General features: G+C 36.4%; 1 protein-coding gene across 5 annotated transcripts in view; it reads left to right on the plus strand.

Moving 5' to 3' along the window:
* Nucleotides 1-20,037, plus strand: part of VPS13B (vacuolar protein sorting 13 homolog B) — a 436,854-nt gene that overhangs the window by 367,563 nt on the left and 49,254 nt on the right. For 3 of the 5 annotated variants that reach the window (XM_039549957.1, XM_039549955.1, XM_039549956.1), the window contains exons 40-43: nt 5,324-5,520; nt 13,404-13,585; nt 13,686-13,820; nt 15,373-15,722. In XM_039549957.1, coding sequence (XP_039405891.1) covers nt 5,324-5,520; nt 13,404-13,585; nt 13,686-13,820; nt 15,373-15,722 — 864 coding nt within the window. The remainder of the gene's footprint in view (nt 1-5,323; nt 5,521-13,403; nt 13,586-13,685; nt 13,821-15,372; nt 15,723-20,037) is intronic. The other 2 variants (XM_039549959.1, XM_039549958.1) reach the window with 1 other exon arrangement.

The raw sequence follows: 20,037 nt of genomic DNA on the forward strand, positions 1-20,037 counted from the left end.
TTAAAAGCACTTAAGGGTCAACACTCATTTCTCTATGAAGTCTTAATATTACACATAACCACAAGTGGGAATAAGGAGTATCCATCTGTAAAACACAAGGATGAAATTAATAACAGAGCATTAACAGACTGTGTAGCATTTCTTGACCGCCTAGTTTCCAAGTAGGGATTAAATTATTCTGGTACACATAATGTGTGACACAATGTATTATGAATAAGAAAAAACACAATCTATCACACTGTAATGCTTTAGTACTTCATGTTGGTAACTAATGTAATACTGTTCTGCTGATAGATTACCAAGTATGAAGGAAATTACTTGAAGGATGCAATGTTTTATGAGGATTTTCAGGTGTTTCATTGTTTGACTTTTTTTTTTGGTGAGATGTGTATGTTGGAGGTTTCAGCTCTGCACAAATCAGAGATGTTTCTCGTATGTGTTAGTGTAATGTACATGAAAATTTTTGTCTTAAAATAGAGTGGAACAAGATTCAGAGAAAACAAGAATCTGTTCTCTTCTAATTAAAAAGATTTTTGCTCCAAGGCAGCTATGTCCAAACAGTTGTTTGTATCCTGTACATGCAGGGGGCATGACTGGAATTGTCACCTGGAGACAACTGCTTTTCTTCCAATCAGAATTTGCCAATACACCATTTTCCTTCTTCTTTCAAACACTGCCATGCAATTTTCAAATCTCCAATGTCTGTAGTTCACAGCAGTAAAGAGAAAAAGGAGCAGCTTTCAATTTCTCTGCTTAGAGTTTAGGTTGTTTCATACAGCTTTTCATTTCTGCTTCTAATCTCTGTTGTTAATGCTCTGAAAAGTAAAGCATTTGTCTGTGTCTTTGCTCCCTGTTGCCATAATCATCCTTTTAAATAACTGTGTGTGCCATAGTGTGTCGTTTTCTAGCAAAAAAGAGCTTGGAGATTCTTGGTTAAATTTGAGCTCACAGTTAAATAATACTTTTATGCACACTTAAGTGACAGGTGCATACAATCATTGCAATTGAAACTGTCTTTGAGAGCTATGGAAGAAGACAAAAAGCTGCAGGGAAGTGTCTGCTGGAGAACCAAGCTTGTTGTTTAGCAAAAAAAGTTGAATATGCTTTGTTTGTGTTTGCTTTTTTAGAGGCAGCCCTAGTGGTCACATTTTCTAAGAGGTAACAATTATTTGGATTATAGCTCAGGTTTTATTCAAATATTTTAAGGTAAAAGCACCATACTTAATTCGACATGTGGAGAATTTTTTGTTGCAACTAGCTCACTTATTCCCACTGCTGATGACTCAGTTCTGGCATTATAATCCCTTTCCAGGCTTTCACAACTATTATTTTTGGCAGCCTATATTGCCCAGAGCTACCATCTTTTCTTAAACTTATCCAGATCAGGCATTAGTAATAAACCCCCAAGAACAAATAAAGCTAGATATGTAGAAATCAAAGATTCTAAGTCAACTAAGTCTTTTGCAAGCTTCAAACTAGAAAGCTTACAGTTTGTGTAGTTCCAAAGCATGAGCTGTATTTTTACAGGCAATCACATAATGTGTGCCCTTGATTTGTTATCTCTAATATGCAGATGACACTTCAAAACATATTGTCTCTTGCTCTGGTAGATTTCTTGGCATATTACAACACAGTTAGAAAAAATTGTAAACCAAAATAAAGAGGAATAATCTTTTCTTCTTGCTGACCAGTCTGTTTAACTGTTTTGTGATGTTTTTTCTGGCTACTCATACCGCTGAGTTCAGCAATCGCTCCTGTGCCTTTCCAGATTTTTCGTAATTCACTTTAGAGGTTGTCATGAAGTATACAGAATCACAGAATGGGTAAGGCTGGAAGGGTCCACAGTGGATCCTCTGGTCCAACCTCCCTGCTCAAGCAGGGTCCTCCCAGAGCACATGATACAGGATTGCACCCAGGTGGTTCTTGAATATCTCCAGTGAGGGGGACTCTACAATCTCTCTCAGTCAGCCACACAAAAAGAAGTTCTTCCTCATACTCAGATGAAACTTCCACTGTGTTAGTTTATACCACAGACCACAGCCTGAAGAGGAGTTATGAAGTTATTACTTCTTTATGGCATAATAATTGTTTTCATCATTTTACTTAGCAATCTTTTCCTCAAGAGGTGTTTCAATAGATTTACTGCCTACGGGGTGGGTGGAAATACTGATGTACCTTCTCTTTTTTTTTATTTTTAAATAAAATGTGTGAAATCCAGTTTGGGTTTTTCAAGTTTTGTTCTGCCTTTATTTTTAATCTTTATTTTCAATCTCTCTATATTATTTTCCTCTATCCTTACTGATAGTTTTATGGTTTTTGTATTGTAGTGCCACTTAAGAAATTCTCTTAATGTACTCTCTAACTTGTTCTTCCAGCTCATTAATCTTAGTGGGAATAGAATTCATCACCTTTCCTAGCCTCCTTTAAAATGCCCATTACTTTCTATTCTAATCCAATTTTATGAGATTCTTGTTAGGGAGATTTGCATACTTAAAACAAGTTTTGTTTTGAGATGTAATCTAAGAGAAATAAATATGCTAAATATGATAGCTTTGTGAGACTTCTGTTGCACACGTGTTACTCAATAACATTGATAAGAAAAGGTAATTCAGATGTTGATAGACATTAGGAAGCACAAGACCAAACTAAGTATTCAAATATATTTAATGAGGTTCCTAAAAGAATCTCAAGGTATTTTAAGGACTGAGATTAAAAAGTGTGCAGAAATAAATACTGCTAAATGTAAACTATATATGCAGCCATGAAAGGCTGCAGCCTTTTGTCAGAAATGAAACAGATCCTTTTGTAATTATGTAATTCCAAGACTTTATGCTATAGGAAGTATGCCAAGTATTACAATCTTTAAATAAACTCAAATGTTTTATTACCAGTGGAGATTGTGAAGGTTTAAAAAAAGAAGTATGTGAGGGTGAATGGCTCCACAATGTAGTACAAAAGATAGCAGATGATGGAAGCTGCTCTTTATGTGTTCATAGTTAACATAGGGGAGTTCTTTAGATGTATCCATAATTGAAGGGTAGGAACATTGCTATGTTAGTGTAGCAGTCTTGAGTGTTTGTCCGCAGGCATTAAACATTCAAATAATTTAACACTGAGAAGTTCTGAAAAAAATCTAAAACTCTAGTGGCACTGAGAGCAAAAAGAATCACTTTAGTGTGACTCTGAAATACGGCTACAAATATAATGTGGTATTTCTTATTGCTGCTGTTGTGCACAGCACTGTTGTTGTTTTCTGGGTCATCAAGCCCAGCCTCCTCCCATTCGGGCAATGCTTATTATTTTCTCCATCTAATTAACAAATCAAAAGCAGCTTTCATGAGCACCAAGACTGTCCTTGCACATCCCCATCTTTTTCTGTACTGTTTCTAGCCTTACACTTTATTCATAGGGCAACTCAATTTTGACACGAAATTTCTATAGAACTTGACTTTTATTAATTGTTTCTCTCTGGAGGTGTCTGGGTGGATCAATTATGTTCCTGTTGTTTAATTTCATTTAGTCCTCAACTCTCCACAGCAAGAGTTAATAGAGTTTTAAGATGAAGAATTGGAAGCATGGCATACTCCTGATGAGTCTCCACTGATGTTTTATAGAAACGAATTAATATTTGTCCCTCATTTTTTGTAAATATCTCACCTGATGTGTCTCAGGATGGCATTTGCTTTTTCCAGGCATCATCATACTGCCTCACAATTTCTGACTGACGTTTACAGATCTCACCCTTTCCAATTGAATATGTACCTTGTAAACAAATGTGTTGTTATGTTTACACATATGACATGTGGTTTTGATGTTAAATCAATCCCTTTTTCTCACACTCTAGTCTTCAAAATTAAATCAGCTCTCCTGATTGATACTGCTGTGGTACTCTGTGTTATATACATTACTGGCATCAGAGGTTTACTGACAGTTACCAGATTTTTTTTTTTGTCCTACATTTTGAACTAAAAAAAATTTAGTAACTGTGGTTGCTTTTTCCAGTCTTCACATATCATTGTGACTTGACAAATGTAGTAAAAATCCACCTTTCAGGCTCTGTGGTTCCACATGTTAATTCCTCCAGAATTCTTTGGTGATTATTTATGTTCCTTTGCCCTCCCCAGCTTGAACCACCGAGCTCCCTGAATTTTCCTTCTTAACCTTCATTCCTGTTAATTAATCAGCTTGCTGTCACCTCCATCTGCATTATAATCTTTACTGAATAACAAGGAGGAATGTTTACAAAACTTTTTCTAAATTTACTTGCATCTCTGCCATATTCTTACTTTTTTTCCCTGGTTATTTATGTATGCATGTCTATGCACAGGTACACAGGGATAAAACAGGTAATAGGACATACATGCAATTTTTTCTTACTATTTGCTTTATGTCAGCTCGACTTTTAGTAATTCAGCTAAATATGGCAGTGTACAACTGCCATAACTGTGGATTTCTGTACCTTAATTCTAAAATCTTTATAGCTGACTGAGTTTGCATTTGTTTTAAATTCATATTCTCATTCACTTTCTTGCTATTACCAAAAAAAAAAAAAAAAGAAGAAAAAGACACCTAGGATACAACCCTTTAAGATCTATACTTTTATTAAAATTGGTTTTCTGTTGCCTATAGAAATGTCTATAATAACATTCTCTCCAGTTCAGTGATACATCTAGAAATAATTACAAGTGGATTATTTACAGACTTAAATTTAGGGATGTAATTAAGCAGAAGCTACTATGTATTTATTTGGTTTCATTTGTATTTATTTGTCTAGATATTCCTTGAAAGAAACGATCATGTGCTTACAAGTACTTCATTATTTCGCTCAAGATTTTTAGCAACGTGTTGGCCCACCACAAAGTGTTGTGTTGTCTATTACAATTACTTCTCTGCATCATTGATTATTTTAATAAACTTATATTTTGTTATGTAATAAAAATAAAACAAAGAGTTCAAGGAAAAATAAAATTATGACTAGAATGTCTTTGATATCATGATGCGTAGACATCTGATGGATTTTTTGGCTGCATAATACAAATACTGGTTAGATTAATTGTCTTTGGTATTCATGGTTTCCTGTGGAATAAGAAGCTGTTTTTGTACAGAGGAAGAGAAGGTTGAAAGTATTAGTCTGCAATGACATTCTGAAAACATTTTCATTTAAGTCAAGACAGCACAAGATCTCAGTAATGGTTACAGTTATGATTTTCTATATGACCATTTACTTTTATTTAGTTTAATTAGTTTTACACTTTCAGTGTGTAGATGAAAATGCATTTGCAATCAAGCATAAAGTAATTATGCCTTTTCCCTTTTATCACAGGTTCCTTGCAGCTTGGAGTACTGGGATGAGCTTCAGAAATCATTTGTTGCATTCCGGGAATTCAGTCTATCAGAAAGTAAAGTCTGTGAACTCCAGCTGCCCAGCATCAGCCTTGTGAATGATCAGAAAGAGCTCATAGCCTCTGACCTGTGGAGGATTGTCCTCAACAGCAGCCAGAATGTGGCTGATGACCAGAGGTAATTTTAAAGGAGGAGGGAAAAGACATCTTATGCAACCTACACTCCTGAAAAATCTGTTTCAAGAGACTTAGAAATTAAGATGCTGCTTTCATATGCAATAAGAGTAGTTAGTCCTGTGTGAACTTCAGACTGTAGTTCACCTTCACACAAGGGCATGGAGTGTGCACAAAAAGAGCTTTCCTTTAGAATCATAGGCAGCCTGGCAGCATCATAACCATCCATTTTCTGAATACGAGGCTTACTGAGAAGTGGAGACAAACAGGTCCTGAAACCTCCTAGCTGCACGAGGCAGTAAAATCAGCTAATTAACAAAAGAAGGCTTAGGTGCAATCCGTTCTATAATGTAGTAGTAAATATTCTTCTTCCATTCAATACTTACACATCACCTTGATTCTCTCCTCAGTGCAAGTCAATGACTATTTTAAATATATTGAACAAAATGTTATTTCAATAGTATTGCATTATTATTCACACAGATTGCTTACTATGCTAACAGTAAAAAAAAAATTTAATCAGTGTTTTGAAACACTGGGGATCCATTTTTCATTATGTTTACAGCTAGAAACAGTGTGCAATGACAGATATTCACTCTGTTTGCATTCATTCTGTTTTGGTTAATATGTAGAGTAAAAGAAATGAGTACAAGGTCCGTCCAGAAACAGCAGTGGAATTGCTTTCAAAGACCTGCTTAACATTTTATATTTAGAGCAGAAAACCCAAAGTTACTCTCTTGCGTTGTTGGTATTGGCTGATTCTTGCTGCTTGTTTATGAACCCCAGCTTCAGTATGAGTATGTAGCATCCATAAATGTGGTGAACAAAGCTACAGAATTCAGAGAAATCAGGGAATATGAGCATGGCTAACAAAATCAATGAAGAAAATTAAACATCTGGTTTCCATTAATAGTATCAGGTTGAAAATGATTTCTTGATGTTAATTGTGAAAGAATGCATTTTCATCATTGAGAAGTTAAGTGTTTTAGACAAGGTTAATTCCTCTGAATGTGGGACCCTGGCAGAATTGCCTTCCTGGTCAGCTTAACACCACAGAAATGTGAACTCGGTGGGAACTGGAAATGATGTAGTGAAATTTAGTAGATTTTTTTTCATCAAGGCATTTAGCACTGTAGTCATGTGTATTGTTTTCTGCTCAAATAGGGTTTATCACTATATGCAGTGTTTCATTCAGGGAGCTCTGATAAGCTAATGAGCTGTAATTGTTCAGAAACAACAGGAATTAAACTGAAGCATTTGCAATTCACTGCACAAGGATAGCAGGAGAGGAAAGAAAAACCAAAAAACATTCACCATACTACTGAAGCATTTGAAGGTAAATAAACAGAAGAGAAAGAGGGAAGTCAAAGGAAAGTGCCTTGAACTGACACCTACCTGTCCAGAGGCTTCAGAGTCACTAGTCCTGATACTTTTGTTGGCCTGGGAAATTCAATAATAGCTTTAAGAAGTGTGGTTTATACCTAGATGCACTAACAGTAGACTGGAAATTTAAAGATTTGTGTAGGTCAGGGTGAACTCCCGAAGCCAGAAACCTGTGAGATATAAAAGAAACCCTCTGATTTCAATCAGAGGAGAGAAAAAGTTATATTCCCTGCTTCAGCAGTGTTTTTAGTTTGAAGGCATGGGTTTGCTTTCATGAGACCACACCTGGAGTACTGTGTCCAGTTCTTGGGGCCCCAAACTTAAGAAGGACGTGGACTTGCTGGAGTGATTCCAGAGAAGAGCTACAAAGATGATCAGAGGGCTGGAGCACCTCTCCTGTGAAGACAGGCTGAGAGACTTGGGATTTTTCTGTCTGAGGTACAGATGGCTCTGAGGAGATCTTAGAGCAGCCTTCCAGAGCCTAAAGAAAGCTGGAGAGAGACTTTTTACAAGGACATGTAGTGATAAGGGGGGATGGATTTAAGCTGAAAGAGGGCAGGTTTAGATCGGATATTAGGAGAAATTCTTCACTGTGAGGGTGGTGAGGCACTGGAATAGGTTGTCCAAAGAAGCTGTGGATGTCCCATCCCTGGAAATGTTCAACCAGGCCGGGTGGGACTTTGACCAACCTAGTCTAGTGTGAGTTATATTCCAACACCTTGGCAGGGGTGTTGGAACTATGATCTTTAAGGTTCTTTCCAATCCAACCCATTCTGTGGTTCTATGATAGAAATTCAAACTGGTCTCTCTAACCAAACAAAGCTGCACTGCAAGCTTTCATAAGGATGACTGCAGAAAGGACTGCTGTGGAAGAAGTAGTCCTGACCAGTCAGCAGTGATCCTTCTCAGAAAAACTTAATGGGCCAAAACAAGAGCAGCTGTTCCTCAGATATGAGGCTTTGATCTATGGTGTTTGAGGCACAGTGGCTTTTTCTTGGAGACAGAGCAAACATGCCAGTCACATGTCGCTGACCTGGAGATTCAGAGACAGTGCACAAGCACTGAAATGTGTATGGTTACAGCTGCAGAACAAATTGAAGGTAATGGTTAAGCCCTAAGGGATCATGTTCTGTTAAAGGGAAGCCTTGTGTAGGGGGTGGTGATGTAAACTGTGGACCTGCAGAGAAGGAGAACCTTTCTAGACATCTAGTGGCTTTATAGGAAGTCCATATTGGCAGTAACTTTGCTGAAACTGTGGCTTCATCAAACATATTGCTACTGGTATGGATAATTTCTTGTCACCAAGCACTCTGAAATATGTTCTGGATTCTACTTAACCAAGAAATGCCAAACTTTCTTGGTTTTGAGAGACAGACACAGTGCCCATGTTGTGGTAAATTTCAAAGTCTTGTTTCTAAAGCAAGCATTTAACATGGGATTTTGCAGACTTGTGGGAAGAGCCTTAAGGCTTAATGCTAGTGCTGAATGTTAAACCAAGGAATTCTAACACTGAGGGATCTGCGAGAGCAAGAAGCAAAGGCTGTATAAAAGTTGAACCTCAGTTTTTCTTTAGACCCATGATGATTTGACATTAATCACATGCTGAAACTGTATGATTGATTAGCAATTATAATACACTATTAATTGTAAAGTATAAAAAGTTAGTCTTGTTGAAGTTTATCTTCTTAGTTTGATGTTATATTTTGGGTCAGACTCTAACCCCTGCCATATGCATGCAGCTGCTGCTCAATCATAATATTTTTTCCTTAAAATTCTGCAGGGTTTTTTTTTGTGGTAACCTCTATGATATGCTACTTATTAATAGCGGAGAGCTGATCCCTTGTGGTACTTTATTATTGATTCCTAACATCTGTTATAAGGTATGAAATTTAGGTGTCTCATGTGACATGAAAACAAGGTTTGTGAGATGTGAATTCAGCTGATATGATGAGCAGTAGCTATTGGGGTGAAATACATCAACCAGTAATGAATATGGGAATATGCAAAGATGTCATGATTTAAATCCTATGGTATGCAAGCTTTTCTGAGATCTATCAGGAACTAATTGGAAGTATAAAAATCAAGGAGCTATCTGGTGAAGGGCATAATATATACATGTATGTTGTTTATTTTTGAGAATTTTGTATCCCATTCATATATATATATATATATGTATATATAAGGTTTACATGAACATTTATGGAAGTTTATTCAATGAATGAACAAATTTGAACTCCTAAGTGAAATAATGTAGCATCTCCTTGGGGATGTAGTACAGTGTTTATGAAAGAAATCATACATGCCATAAATGACTGTTTATGGAAAACCTTAAAACAGGGGATTACAAGGAAATTATCACAGAATAAATTATTTTTATAGGTTGCATTTGCCTATTGCAGGACTAACAAATCATAATTGAAATTACTTTTTAAGCTCTGTTTGGTTGGTGAGACACTAAAGCCCCTTCCTTGTTTGGTTGGGAATGATTTATAATTTTTTGTTTAAATGAGTTACATTACAAGATGTTTTATATATTTGTGCATCTTCTGTGGAATTTAAACAGTATTTTTATAATTACTGACATACTAATGTGAAATAGTAATAGAAAGTGCCTTAAGATACAAACCATGAAACAAGTACAAAAACTTCTAAATAAGCCTTAAATTGCTACTTTTTAAAAATTCGAGTGAGGAATCATGATCATGTTTCTTGCTAATTGTTTCAGCTTTTATTCAAAGTAAATGATGTACTGGATTTTGACCTCTAACAATTTGGGTTCAGACCAGCATTTGAGTCATAAATTAAATGAGTTAAGTGGTCTCTTTCTTCTTCCCAGTGGATATTTTCCCATGTTGTAGTTTCATCACAAATGGCAGTTTTGGTTTAAATATTCCCCTCTTAAAATAACAAGAATAATGCAGGTCACTGCTAAGTCATTGTTCTCGGTTGCCATATATTTAACTTACACTGCTTTGCATGATGTGAAATATCATAATTTATATGACTTCAAATGTAGGTATTTTCTATTTTAAATATTCTGATATTTCCCAGCACTTTAAAAAAAAAAAGGAAGAGGGAAAAAAAAAAAACAAGAAGATGAATAAAACTCTGGTATTAAAGTCAGGTCAGTTTTATTTTGAATTTCCTCGATTTTGCCACATCCATCCTGCAGCATGATGTACCAAACAAAAGCAGTAGAATTTGGTTCTTCCTCTTCTTTCGCAGATGAAAAATTGTGGACAGTCCACACTGCGTTTTGTAGCACCAAGACAGCCAGGCAGTGTGGGGGTGTTTTTGTATTGTATGCACTTGATGAACAAATTTTGATTTCACAATCACATCTACTTCCGATATTAGTGCTCCTACTGTTGTTCACCAAGACTTAATAGAAATTTTCCTGTGTTTTCAGTTATCACTGCTTTATTTGCTGTTTATGCACAGCATGTGATAAAGGTCTGTGGTTTTTATTTCTGTGCTCTCTGCAAAGTCAAAGAAGAATGTGGCAGTGCTACAGGTCTGATGGAAGTGTACCTAAGCAAAAAGTTTAAATGGGATTTAATTTAAAATCACAGGGTCATGGTAGTGACTAGAGTCCCTCTTTAAAAACTGTATTTATATTATGAGTTTTCGTTACAGTTGGGTTTTTTAAAGGAAATACTACATTAATTTGATTGCTGCTTTTATTTTATTTTGTACTGTAGCTGCTTTATACTGTTACAGTAGTCTTATTTTCATGACATGAGGGCTGTAATTCTGGATATGATTTCTGGTTGTGTGAAAACCAAATGAACCCCCTCACAGATAAAACAAGTATTCAAAAAAAGTCTGGGCAGATGAGGAAAACAGTGATGAAAGATCCTCACTGTATTTCCTTTCAGATGGTTCCTACAAGGCTATTTTCTCTCTGTAGAGACTTTACCTTCTTAACCGTGGTTTAGGATGCACTGTCCTGCTCCTCTCAGTCCAGCACTGACAGCGCTTGTCCCTCCCTGGCAGGAGTAGTGGATTCAAGGCCAATTCTTTCCCATGGAGCAGCATTGTCCCATCCTCGTTTGCTGTTTCTCTCTGGTTTTAAGCATGTGGTTGGACTCTGAATTTTGCAGGGAATTGTTTCAGTGGTGTGCCTTTTTGGTTTCTAAGGTGACTGACTCCATTAGGAAACAAAAAGCAGCTTTGAATCTTTTTGTTCCCAGCATTTTAACTTGCAGAGTACTACCTCTGTGTGGTCTGTTGCTTGTGGGGCAGAAAAACTGGAGAAAAATATGGCTAAATGCTTTACATTATCTCCCTGGTATGAAGCTCCTGCCACATTTCCACATTTCCTTCTGCACCAAGCATGTCCTGTTGCTCTGTCATCATGGTGTTCATGAGTGAGAAATTACAAAAGTTCCACCACAGTAAAATGCTCAATGAATAAAAAGCAGATATATAAAATTTGACTGAATAAGTAATTGGAAGGTTTTGTTTGGTGTTTATTCTATGAAAATATGCATCTCCAAAACAGATAAAAAGAAATAAAAATGCTTCGTCACTGATAGATGCATCAAGAAGTAGGTTTCTGAAGAACAGAAATAGATATTTTCAGAATAAACATCAAATATAAGAAATAAATATCAGAAATAAATCTCCTTCCTCTTTACTGCAATCAGTGTTACAGCTGTTGATGCTAATTAAATCTTAATTCAGAATATCAATGTGCAATTAGTTTTTTTAGAAGTTCTTCATAGTTTGGTTAACATTTTTTTGCACTCATCTACCCTTTTCTCTGTTTTCATTTCATATGTTCCTGAATTTCTGCTTCTAATCAAAATGCAATGAGCAAACAATCTTAAAATATTAATACTTGCTATGAGAGAACTAACCAGTTTCAAAGATTCAAAAGTACTTAGTTGTCTAAATCAGCATATGAATTTTCGTCCTTTTGGATTTGCTTCCTTGCTTTGTTCCAGCAATCTGAGAAATATCCATGGCAGAGCAAAGTAAAGCATCCCATTTCTCTGACTGTGGTCCAGTCCCACAGATATTTTATCATGTGCACACAAAGAATAGTTTTATTTCCAAAGATGCCAGTTCTCAAAAGGCCTACAGCACTGTTTTTGGAAGGTAAACAAGCAATTTAAACACGTAAAGAAGCACAGGAAAGCAGCTAAAATTCTAATTAAGTCATTTATGTTTCATACCTTAGTGACCTAATCCATTCTTAATACCCTGTCATGATTCTTTGATAATTAGCTAATCTTGGTTGGGTTTTACTGCTGCATAAGTATTTTATGTCCATAAGTTTTAAGATGGAGCTGTATTTAAGCTCTGTAAATAAATACTACACTAGATAGTTACTGCAACACAAAATAATACTGATAAATTTACCTATCGATGGAATTCCATGTATTTGCAGCTGAACATTTTGAGTACCTTCTATATTTGTGCATAATTTTGAAGTAAAACACATTGCATGATGAAAAATCTGGTCCTAAAAGCATAAGGTATGTTGCTTGGAAAGCCATTGTTCAAATTTAAACTTATGTTTGAATTTAAAATATCTTTAAAATGTCAATGGAAATGTATTTGTGGTGTTTGATAAAAACTAATGACTTTCTGACAAAAATATTAAGTTAACCTTAGTCCATCTTTCATTAAATTTTATTTTAAAAATAAAGACAGTATTTGACTGATACGGTCGTTATTCTCTTGAATGAAATCTAAACTTTTAAACTAAAACTCTTCAGAGCCAAACTTCAAAGGGAGTGCAAATAAGGAACTTTAAGGATAGTTTTGGCTTAAATTAGAAAGTTTATTTGTACTTCTGTGGTGTCTTAGCAGCCTATAGAATTGTGATGTTGTGTTAGTTTCTCTCAAGAGACTGAAAGATAATGCTTGGAAATTCATGGTGTTAGGAGCGCAGCTATGAAAAAAAATCATAGGGTGGAACTTTAAATGAATAGTTAATATGTTGTAATACATGCTAGTAAAGGGCTCCAGTCTGAGCTTATAACACTTGGAGATTCTTTTTGAATTCTGATTGTAGAATGAGAAGGGCAAAGGAAATAAAGCTTACATAGGCTAGGGGTTCGTACACAGAGGTAGTTTGATGGTTGCAAGTTGGTTTCCTTAAAATCAAGTGAGCAAAGAAATCATTCTCTTGACCAGATAAACTTTCAGCTCATTCTTATAGCTTTAATAATGATAATATACTTTGTTTAGCTATTTCAACAATTAAAGATACCTGGCATATTTTGGTTTTATTTTCTGCAAATAGGCTTCGGGTTTGTGGTTCAAATATTTGTAAATTGAAAGTGCAGTTTGATAAAGGCATGGAAGGATTGCAATCTTGTCTGTTATGTTCTGCTATGGAAAAAGTACAGACACTGACAATTAAAATAAATTAAAATAAAACCATGATGTTGTCTGTGTCAGAAAATGCATGTGGAACATCATCAATTCCTCCTGTAAGGTGGTAAAATCCTGGAAGTGCTGAAGTACTACTTTGTTATCTTCCTTCTGCAGCTCAGAAAGTGAATCTGGGTCCCAAAGCACATGTGATCAGCTTGTGACCCCCACGGCATTAGCAGCTTGTACCAGGGTTGACTCCTGTTTTTCTCCTTGGTTTGTGCCATCACTAAGTGTGTTGATCCAATTTACCTGTTTGGAAGTCCACCTATGCCATCATCTTGATCAACTCGGCACAGGTATGTACTGCTTTATGTCGAATAATAAAAACATACAGTTCACTGATGCTGGTTAACCACTCTTTTGCTCTGTGTGGTCCCCATTTCCTCATTCAAACAGGTATTCTTGAAATAAGCTATCACAAAGAGTTGCCACTGGCCCAGGCTTCAGAGTGTGATGACTTGTGTGCACTGAGCCAGTCCCCACAGCCGGCAGTGAGGCTGGATGAGCAGCCCCTTCCTGCCACCGGAACGGGTAACTGTAGAAGCCGTGTGTTTTTCATAGTCTGATTAGGGACAGCAGGTGCCACTTCACTTTTGAGCCATCTTAGTGAATGAATTTGATCTTTTACATTTTCCAGCATATTAACAGTACTATTAAAATACTTAAAGATTTTGCAACCCCCTTAGTAAGAATTCCTTGGAAGAGCTCTGAGAACTGCAGATTTAAGTTATTTCAGTTATGATCACTTTTGGAGCTACATCTGGTTTTGTTCAGTGCTCTCTGTCATTGCATTAATGGCAAATACATTCCAAGAGATCCTTAGATTATTGTCCGATTTTCAAATGCCAGGAATGTTTTCTATGGAAGATGGACAAACTTCTTGGATAATTTTGACAGGGCCAGCTATCTTTGTGAGTAGTTTTTGTGTTTCTGCAAGTATTATAATATATTCATTATCAAATCATCCTAAGACTGACATTCAATGACTAGAAAATAATTTCTTCTCTATCAGCTACCTCTATCAGTACATAATCTTCCTCACTATTACAGTCCAATTCCAGATGCTCAGTCTTTAAAACTATATATACTGGAAAAGGCAAAAATCAGATTAAAATCAAACACAGCTGGTTTATTTCTCAACAGTGACTGAATTTATGCTGTTGTTACTGTTGTTATAGCATCTCAAGGCCTTAAGTTTTGGGGCTCCTTTGTGCTATGTTATACACAAAGGGAGCACAAAACTTGTTGTATCCATTACACTTTTGTAGAATAACACGGCTTGATCCTGGATAGGGATGAGTGTTTTGGTTCCAAATCTGTAGAGCACTAGAGCATATGCTAATTTTAAGCATGTGAGTAGTTCCAGCAACATAAATAATAACATCAATGGAAATATTTGCATGCTTAATGTTGCACAAGGGGTGTACGTGCTTGCAGTGTCTGCTGCCTCAGTGCTCAGCACTTTGCACGACTAAAACTTCAGTGAATGCGGTAAGATTTTTTTTGTGATAAATTTCTCATGCTTTAGTGTCAGGATATTGTTTTGTTTCATTTCTAGAATTATGGGGTTGTATGTCACATTTCAGTCCGTTTGTGGTCTTGAACTGTCCGTAATTGCAGCAAAGACAACTTCCAGTGTGGAGCCTGTTGGCCTGCACAGTCACGTGTCAGCAAATACTATATTGCTAATTTTTATTGTGTTTGTAATGTGCTATGTGTGGAATATCATATACACCTACTATAGCAAGAATTCTCACAGAAATATGGTCTCTATTCCAAATAGGTGGCAATCAGAAGCATTGAGCAGTGTGTAGATAAAGCAGTTTCGCTGGCTGGTCCATTTAGCATGAGAGGATTTTGGTTTGCAGATACTTTCTGTTTGCAGGTGCTATTAATTATGATACTGTTTAATATCTGACAAACAGTGTGAACAGGATTCATTTCAGATTTCAGAGATGTCAACTCTTTAATGAATTTACTTGTTTTCATCTTATGTACAACAGTAAAAACACAATTTACAATATATACATACCGAATGCAGCAATGATGATGTTCTAGTCTTGTTTGTTCTTCTACTTTTCAGCACCACCAAAGTTTCTGCAGCCATTTTTATCTGATAAGAACATGCCATCTGAACTAGAATACATGATAGTTTCCTTTGAAGAGCCTCATGTATATCTTCGTCAGTGGAATGATGAGTCAGTGTTCCAGGAGATCCAGTTTTCGACTCAAGCTGACTGTAAACTTCTGGAGTGTCGAAATGTGACCATGCAGAGTGTTGTGAAACCTTTCAAAATCTGGGGGCAGATTGCTATTTCCAGAAGCACAGCAGGAAGGCTGTTGGACTGCACGATAATGGTTGACCCTATTTTCATCAACTTTGGCCAATATGCACTTCATTCTCTAAATACAGCAATTCAAGCTTGGCAACAGGTATGCAAATAATGAGAAATAATACAGCTATTGTGATTAATTTAATAGCAAATTAGAATATCAACTGCTTTCATTAAAAATATTCCAAGATTTAAAAGCTCTAACTTACACTGATAGTGTTTTTTCCTAATAAACATTAATTCTACAGTAGCAGTGAAAATTAGGAAAAAATTATGTAAAGCTAAATGTAGCCAGAACTACCTGAGTTTCAGTGAAACTACATGGATTTATATCAGAATAATCAAAGACCTGGTCTTGAAATGCAAAATATTCCATTAATTTACGAAAAGGTGAGTGCCACATGATACATCAGCTCAGCTCAGTCTGAGCAACTGAGCATATTGTTTCCAGCTACTACTTCCATCCTTATTGAAGTTCAACACTAGTTTCACATTACATTCTGTGCAAGCAGCATTAATGGCTGAAGCCAGTCCCACTATAAGAAACTTGCTTCTGCAATGACCCCTCAAAGGCCTGTAATTCCCTTACTTCACTACAGCCTTGAAATCAAATCATTCTCTTCATCTGCCTGAAGACCTATGTGGAGCCTGGGAATTAATTACCTATCATGGCACTACAATAACAAAGCCCCCAAAAAAGGACAAAGCATCTGTTTTATATCAAAAAATTCTTTTTTAAGGGCATTCCATGGTTTTCTTGTTGCAAAAGGACATTCATAAAACAAGATCTAGTGTGATTTAAATCTTTACAGCTGGCTCAAATATCAATGTGAACAAAAATCTTTGTAGCTCCAATTTCTGTTTTTTGTCATATTTTGAACAATGCTTTTAATAAAAAACAAACATAGAAAGTATAAGAGAGCCCTTGGTAGGCTGTTTAAAATATTTCTGACTTAGTACTAGTCCCTCATCTAAGACATGTGTGGCAACTACTGCAAAATGGCCTTCAGAAAGGTCAGTTTCCTCTTTGGATGGAGGAAAAAAAAGATCTCTCAGACATAGCTATACATATAAATAAAATATGGTGCATAAATATTTAAATGTTTTAAACCACATCACAGTGTGAATGACTGACTGACTACTCTGTGCCTTGAAGGAATATTCTGAGTTGAAAAAAATTGAATTGTATATTTGATTAAGTAGAGCCATATGTCGCATAGTATATTGCTGACAGGTACATTCTATGAATAGTTGGTACTGATTTATACATGGATTTGGCAATGTTAACATGAGCCACAGGAGGATATACTTCTGTAATTGTTGCTGTAATTTTCTCGTTTCCTCTCATGTCAGGGGTACTTGCCACCATGTTCTGATGTGGTGGGTATCTAGCCCAGAGTATTTGAGATTAAAAACTTTCATTGCTTTGAAATTAAGGAACAGTTAGCACGCAAGTGGGTTCAAAATGGCTTATTAAATTAATTGTCGCCAAGATGTTCTTTATGTGACTTTACCTCCAGTTTGAGGGGGTTGGCATGCACTGCATGGGGAAGGAATAAATTTCCCAATAGTAAGTATTGTTTGATTTTTGCTGTTCACACAAAATGAAATATAAATGCTACAAGTAGAAGCATGAATTTAATAACCAGGAAAGGTTGTTTGAATTCTCCACATATTTTTTACTGGATTAAAATCTGCAACAAGTGATGTTGGAGTCAATAGACAGATAGATGAAGCATGAAACAATTTGGCCATGCACCTTTAGGTCAGGAGTTCAGAATTAACAGAAGCCTCTGTCAGTGTCTTTGTTTCCTGGATATGGACTGTTTTTTGGTGGTGGTGGTGGTGGTTTTTTCAGTTGTTTTTTTTTTCTTTTTTTAAATTAATTAATGGTGAACATTTTGAAAGTGGCTTAAACCTAAAAAATACCAGGCTTTATACTTCTAAGTCACATGCTGAAAATCTGAGAGGATTAGCACTTTTTAAAAACGGTTTCCCCTTTTGACATATTTCACTGTCTAATCTGAAATTCCTGTTTAACTACAAGCAGTAACTGGCTAATGCACATGTAAATGCAAAGCTAGAGTAATGGGTTTAATAATTAAAGACCTGACCAAGGAGCTTCAACATTGTTATTAATTTAGTTTTATTATTTAATAATAACACACAGACTATCAAGTGAGGTAGAAAAGGCATGTCTTCTGTGAATATACATGTGGTAGAATGTGTGGTGGTTTATTCCCTTTATTTGGGCATTTAAGCCTCCATGAATTGTTTTACAGCTTTAGTGCTTTGAGATATCTAGAGACAGAGGGTCAGCTGAGAAAACAGCTCCCCAGGTATGGTATGAAGTGTTATTCCTGGGAAAAAGCTTTTCCTTTGTGGTCTTGCAGTGCAACTGTTTTCCTAAACTCCTCAGAAATTGGAAAAGCTCCTGTTTTAAACCTGTTTTAGACCACTAGAACTTCTTTTCCTCAAGATCTGCATGGTGCTTTTCTGCCTTTCTGTTGGCAGTTGCGTAAGTTTTCTTAATGAGCTGGGATCAGTCAAAATTACGTCTGTGATCACTGTCGTTTCCCCATCTTTCTACCATAAGCACAAAGAACAAAGGGAAAAGGATATGGAAGGTTTCTAGCTGATAATGTCAGGACGTTACCATGAGAGTGAAGTTTAAAGAATCCTAAGGAAAATGTTCTTTTCTCTTAGAGGGGCTTCAAGGGAGATAAGAAGTTGCTAAAGACTTTCTGTCAAAAAAACATTGCTAGGTGATAGAGTGTGTGAGAGTATGTGTGTGTGTGTGTGTGTGTGTGAGGGAGGGAGAGAAAAAGCTTGCACTGGTCTTTGGTAGCTTGTGAAGCACAAAGAAAATAACTTTGCGCATATAAAGAAGCCTAGGCTTTTATGGTGTGGGTTTTTTCCAGATCCAGAAATGCTTTGAAATAGCTGTGAGCTAAGACACAAGCAGAAAGTCCTGAGACAGGGAAAGCCTGGTGACAAGTATTATGTGGGATGTTTTTCCCCCTCTCTGAATAGAATTCACAAAATATTTGAAAGACCAATAAAGGAGAGACACTTTCCAGGCCTCTCTGAGAGAAAAGAACAGCTGAAAAATGATCTAAAGAGGGGCAGGAAATTGTCCCTCAGGAACTGACCCTAATCTGTATCTGATTCAGGCTGTTAATCTTTTGCTGATTCTTTTGATTTGCTGTTTTAATTCAGAGAGGGGTTTTTTTCCTAATCCACACTTAGGTGTTTTCAGCTCCTGGAGTCATCATTCAGCCCTTCAGCATCATTGCCGCACAAATGTCTGGTTCTATTTGGTTTTATTGTGCGTGGTTTCTCTAGACATTGTTTTATCAGGCAAGATTTCTTCACTCCATCCTTTTGCTGACTTTTTTTTTTTTCCTCCTTTTCTGCTTACTCTAGAAGCTTCTACTATCAGACTTCAGCAGCAATGTGGGATCCAGTTCCCTGTGATTGGTGCAGGGTTCTGCTGCAGATCCCCGAGGACAAAGAAGCATGGGTTTCCTAGTAGCCACACTGAGCTAAAGCATCCTGAAGCTTCCTTGATGTTCCTTTAGTCATTTGTTATCATCCAGACTGGAGGCATCAGTAGCTTTCTCTTAAGCCTGGCAGCACAGAGCAACACCTTGTTATGCAAATCTTGGTGTTCCTTGGTTAAAAATTTGGAACTATTATAAAATGGAGCCTAAAATACCTCTTTCACTTAACTTTGAGAAGCGTTGCTGTTAAAAGCATTGGATTCTAGTAGCAAATCCAGCTTTCAAGACTAATGATTAATGGCAGTCATTCATCAGCACCAAAATGTGTGCAAGTCTATTAATAATTCCTGATAGGATAACATTCCCTGAGCAGAATTTAGAAGTTCTATGCATGCCAAAAACTTGCTGGACTCTCTTTTCCCTCTGGAAAATGCAAAAACCTACAGTTTGTGTTTACTTACTTGAAACTAAGTTAGCTAGTAAGCTAAAAAGAAGGAAGTTCATCATCTTATGGCATTGTTCTTTCAATCTCTGTGTAATCAGCAAGAAAATGTATTGGAGTGAAAAGAAAAAGCTTTTCTTAAATTCCCCTGGGATTGTGTATTGGTTTGACTCTAACAACATGCTGAGCTCTGTGGATAGTAAATCCTCCCTTTTAAAAAGAACATTTTGCAAAGCTGTAACAGGAAAAAATATATATTTGCGGTAGACTTAGGGGTATGTGGGTATGGCAGCTTGACAGTAAAAAGTCATAGATCCTCCACTAGAAAATGCCAAAATAAACTCTGCACTCTGAAGGGGCACTGTAAATGTCAGCCTTTAGCACACCCAGATCTGCTACTGAATGTGATAGAAGCATACTGCTCTGTAATGAGATTTGTTGCTTGGAAGAAGTGCAGTTTTGGTTGTGCT

This window comes from Corvus cornix, chromosome 2 (genome assembly GCF_000738735.6).
Source record: "Corvus cornix cornix isolate S_Up_H32 chromosome 2, ASM73873v5, whole genome shotgun sequence".
Classification (NCBI taxonomy): Eukaryota; Metazoa; Chordata; class Aves; order Passeriformes; family Corvidae; genus Corvus; species Corvus cornix.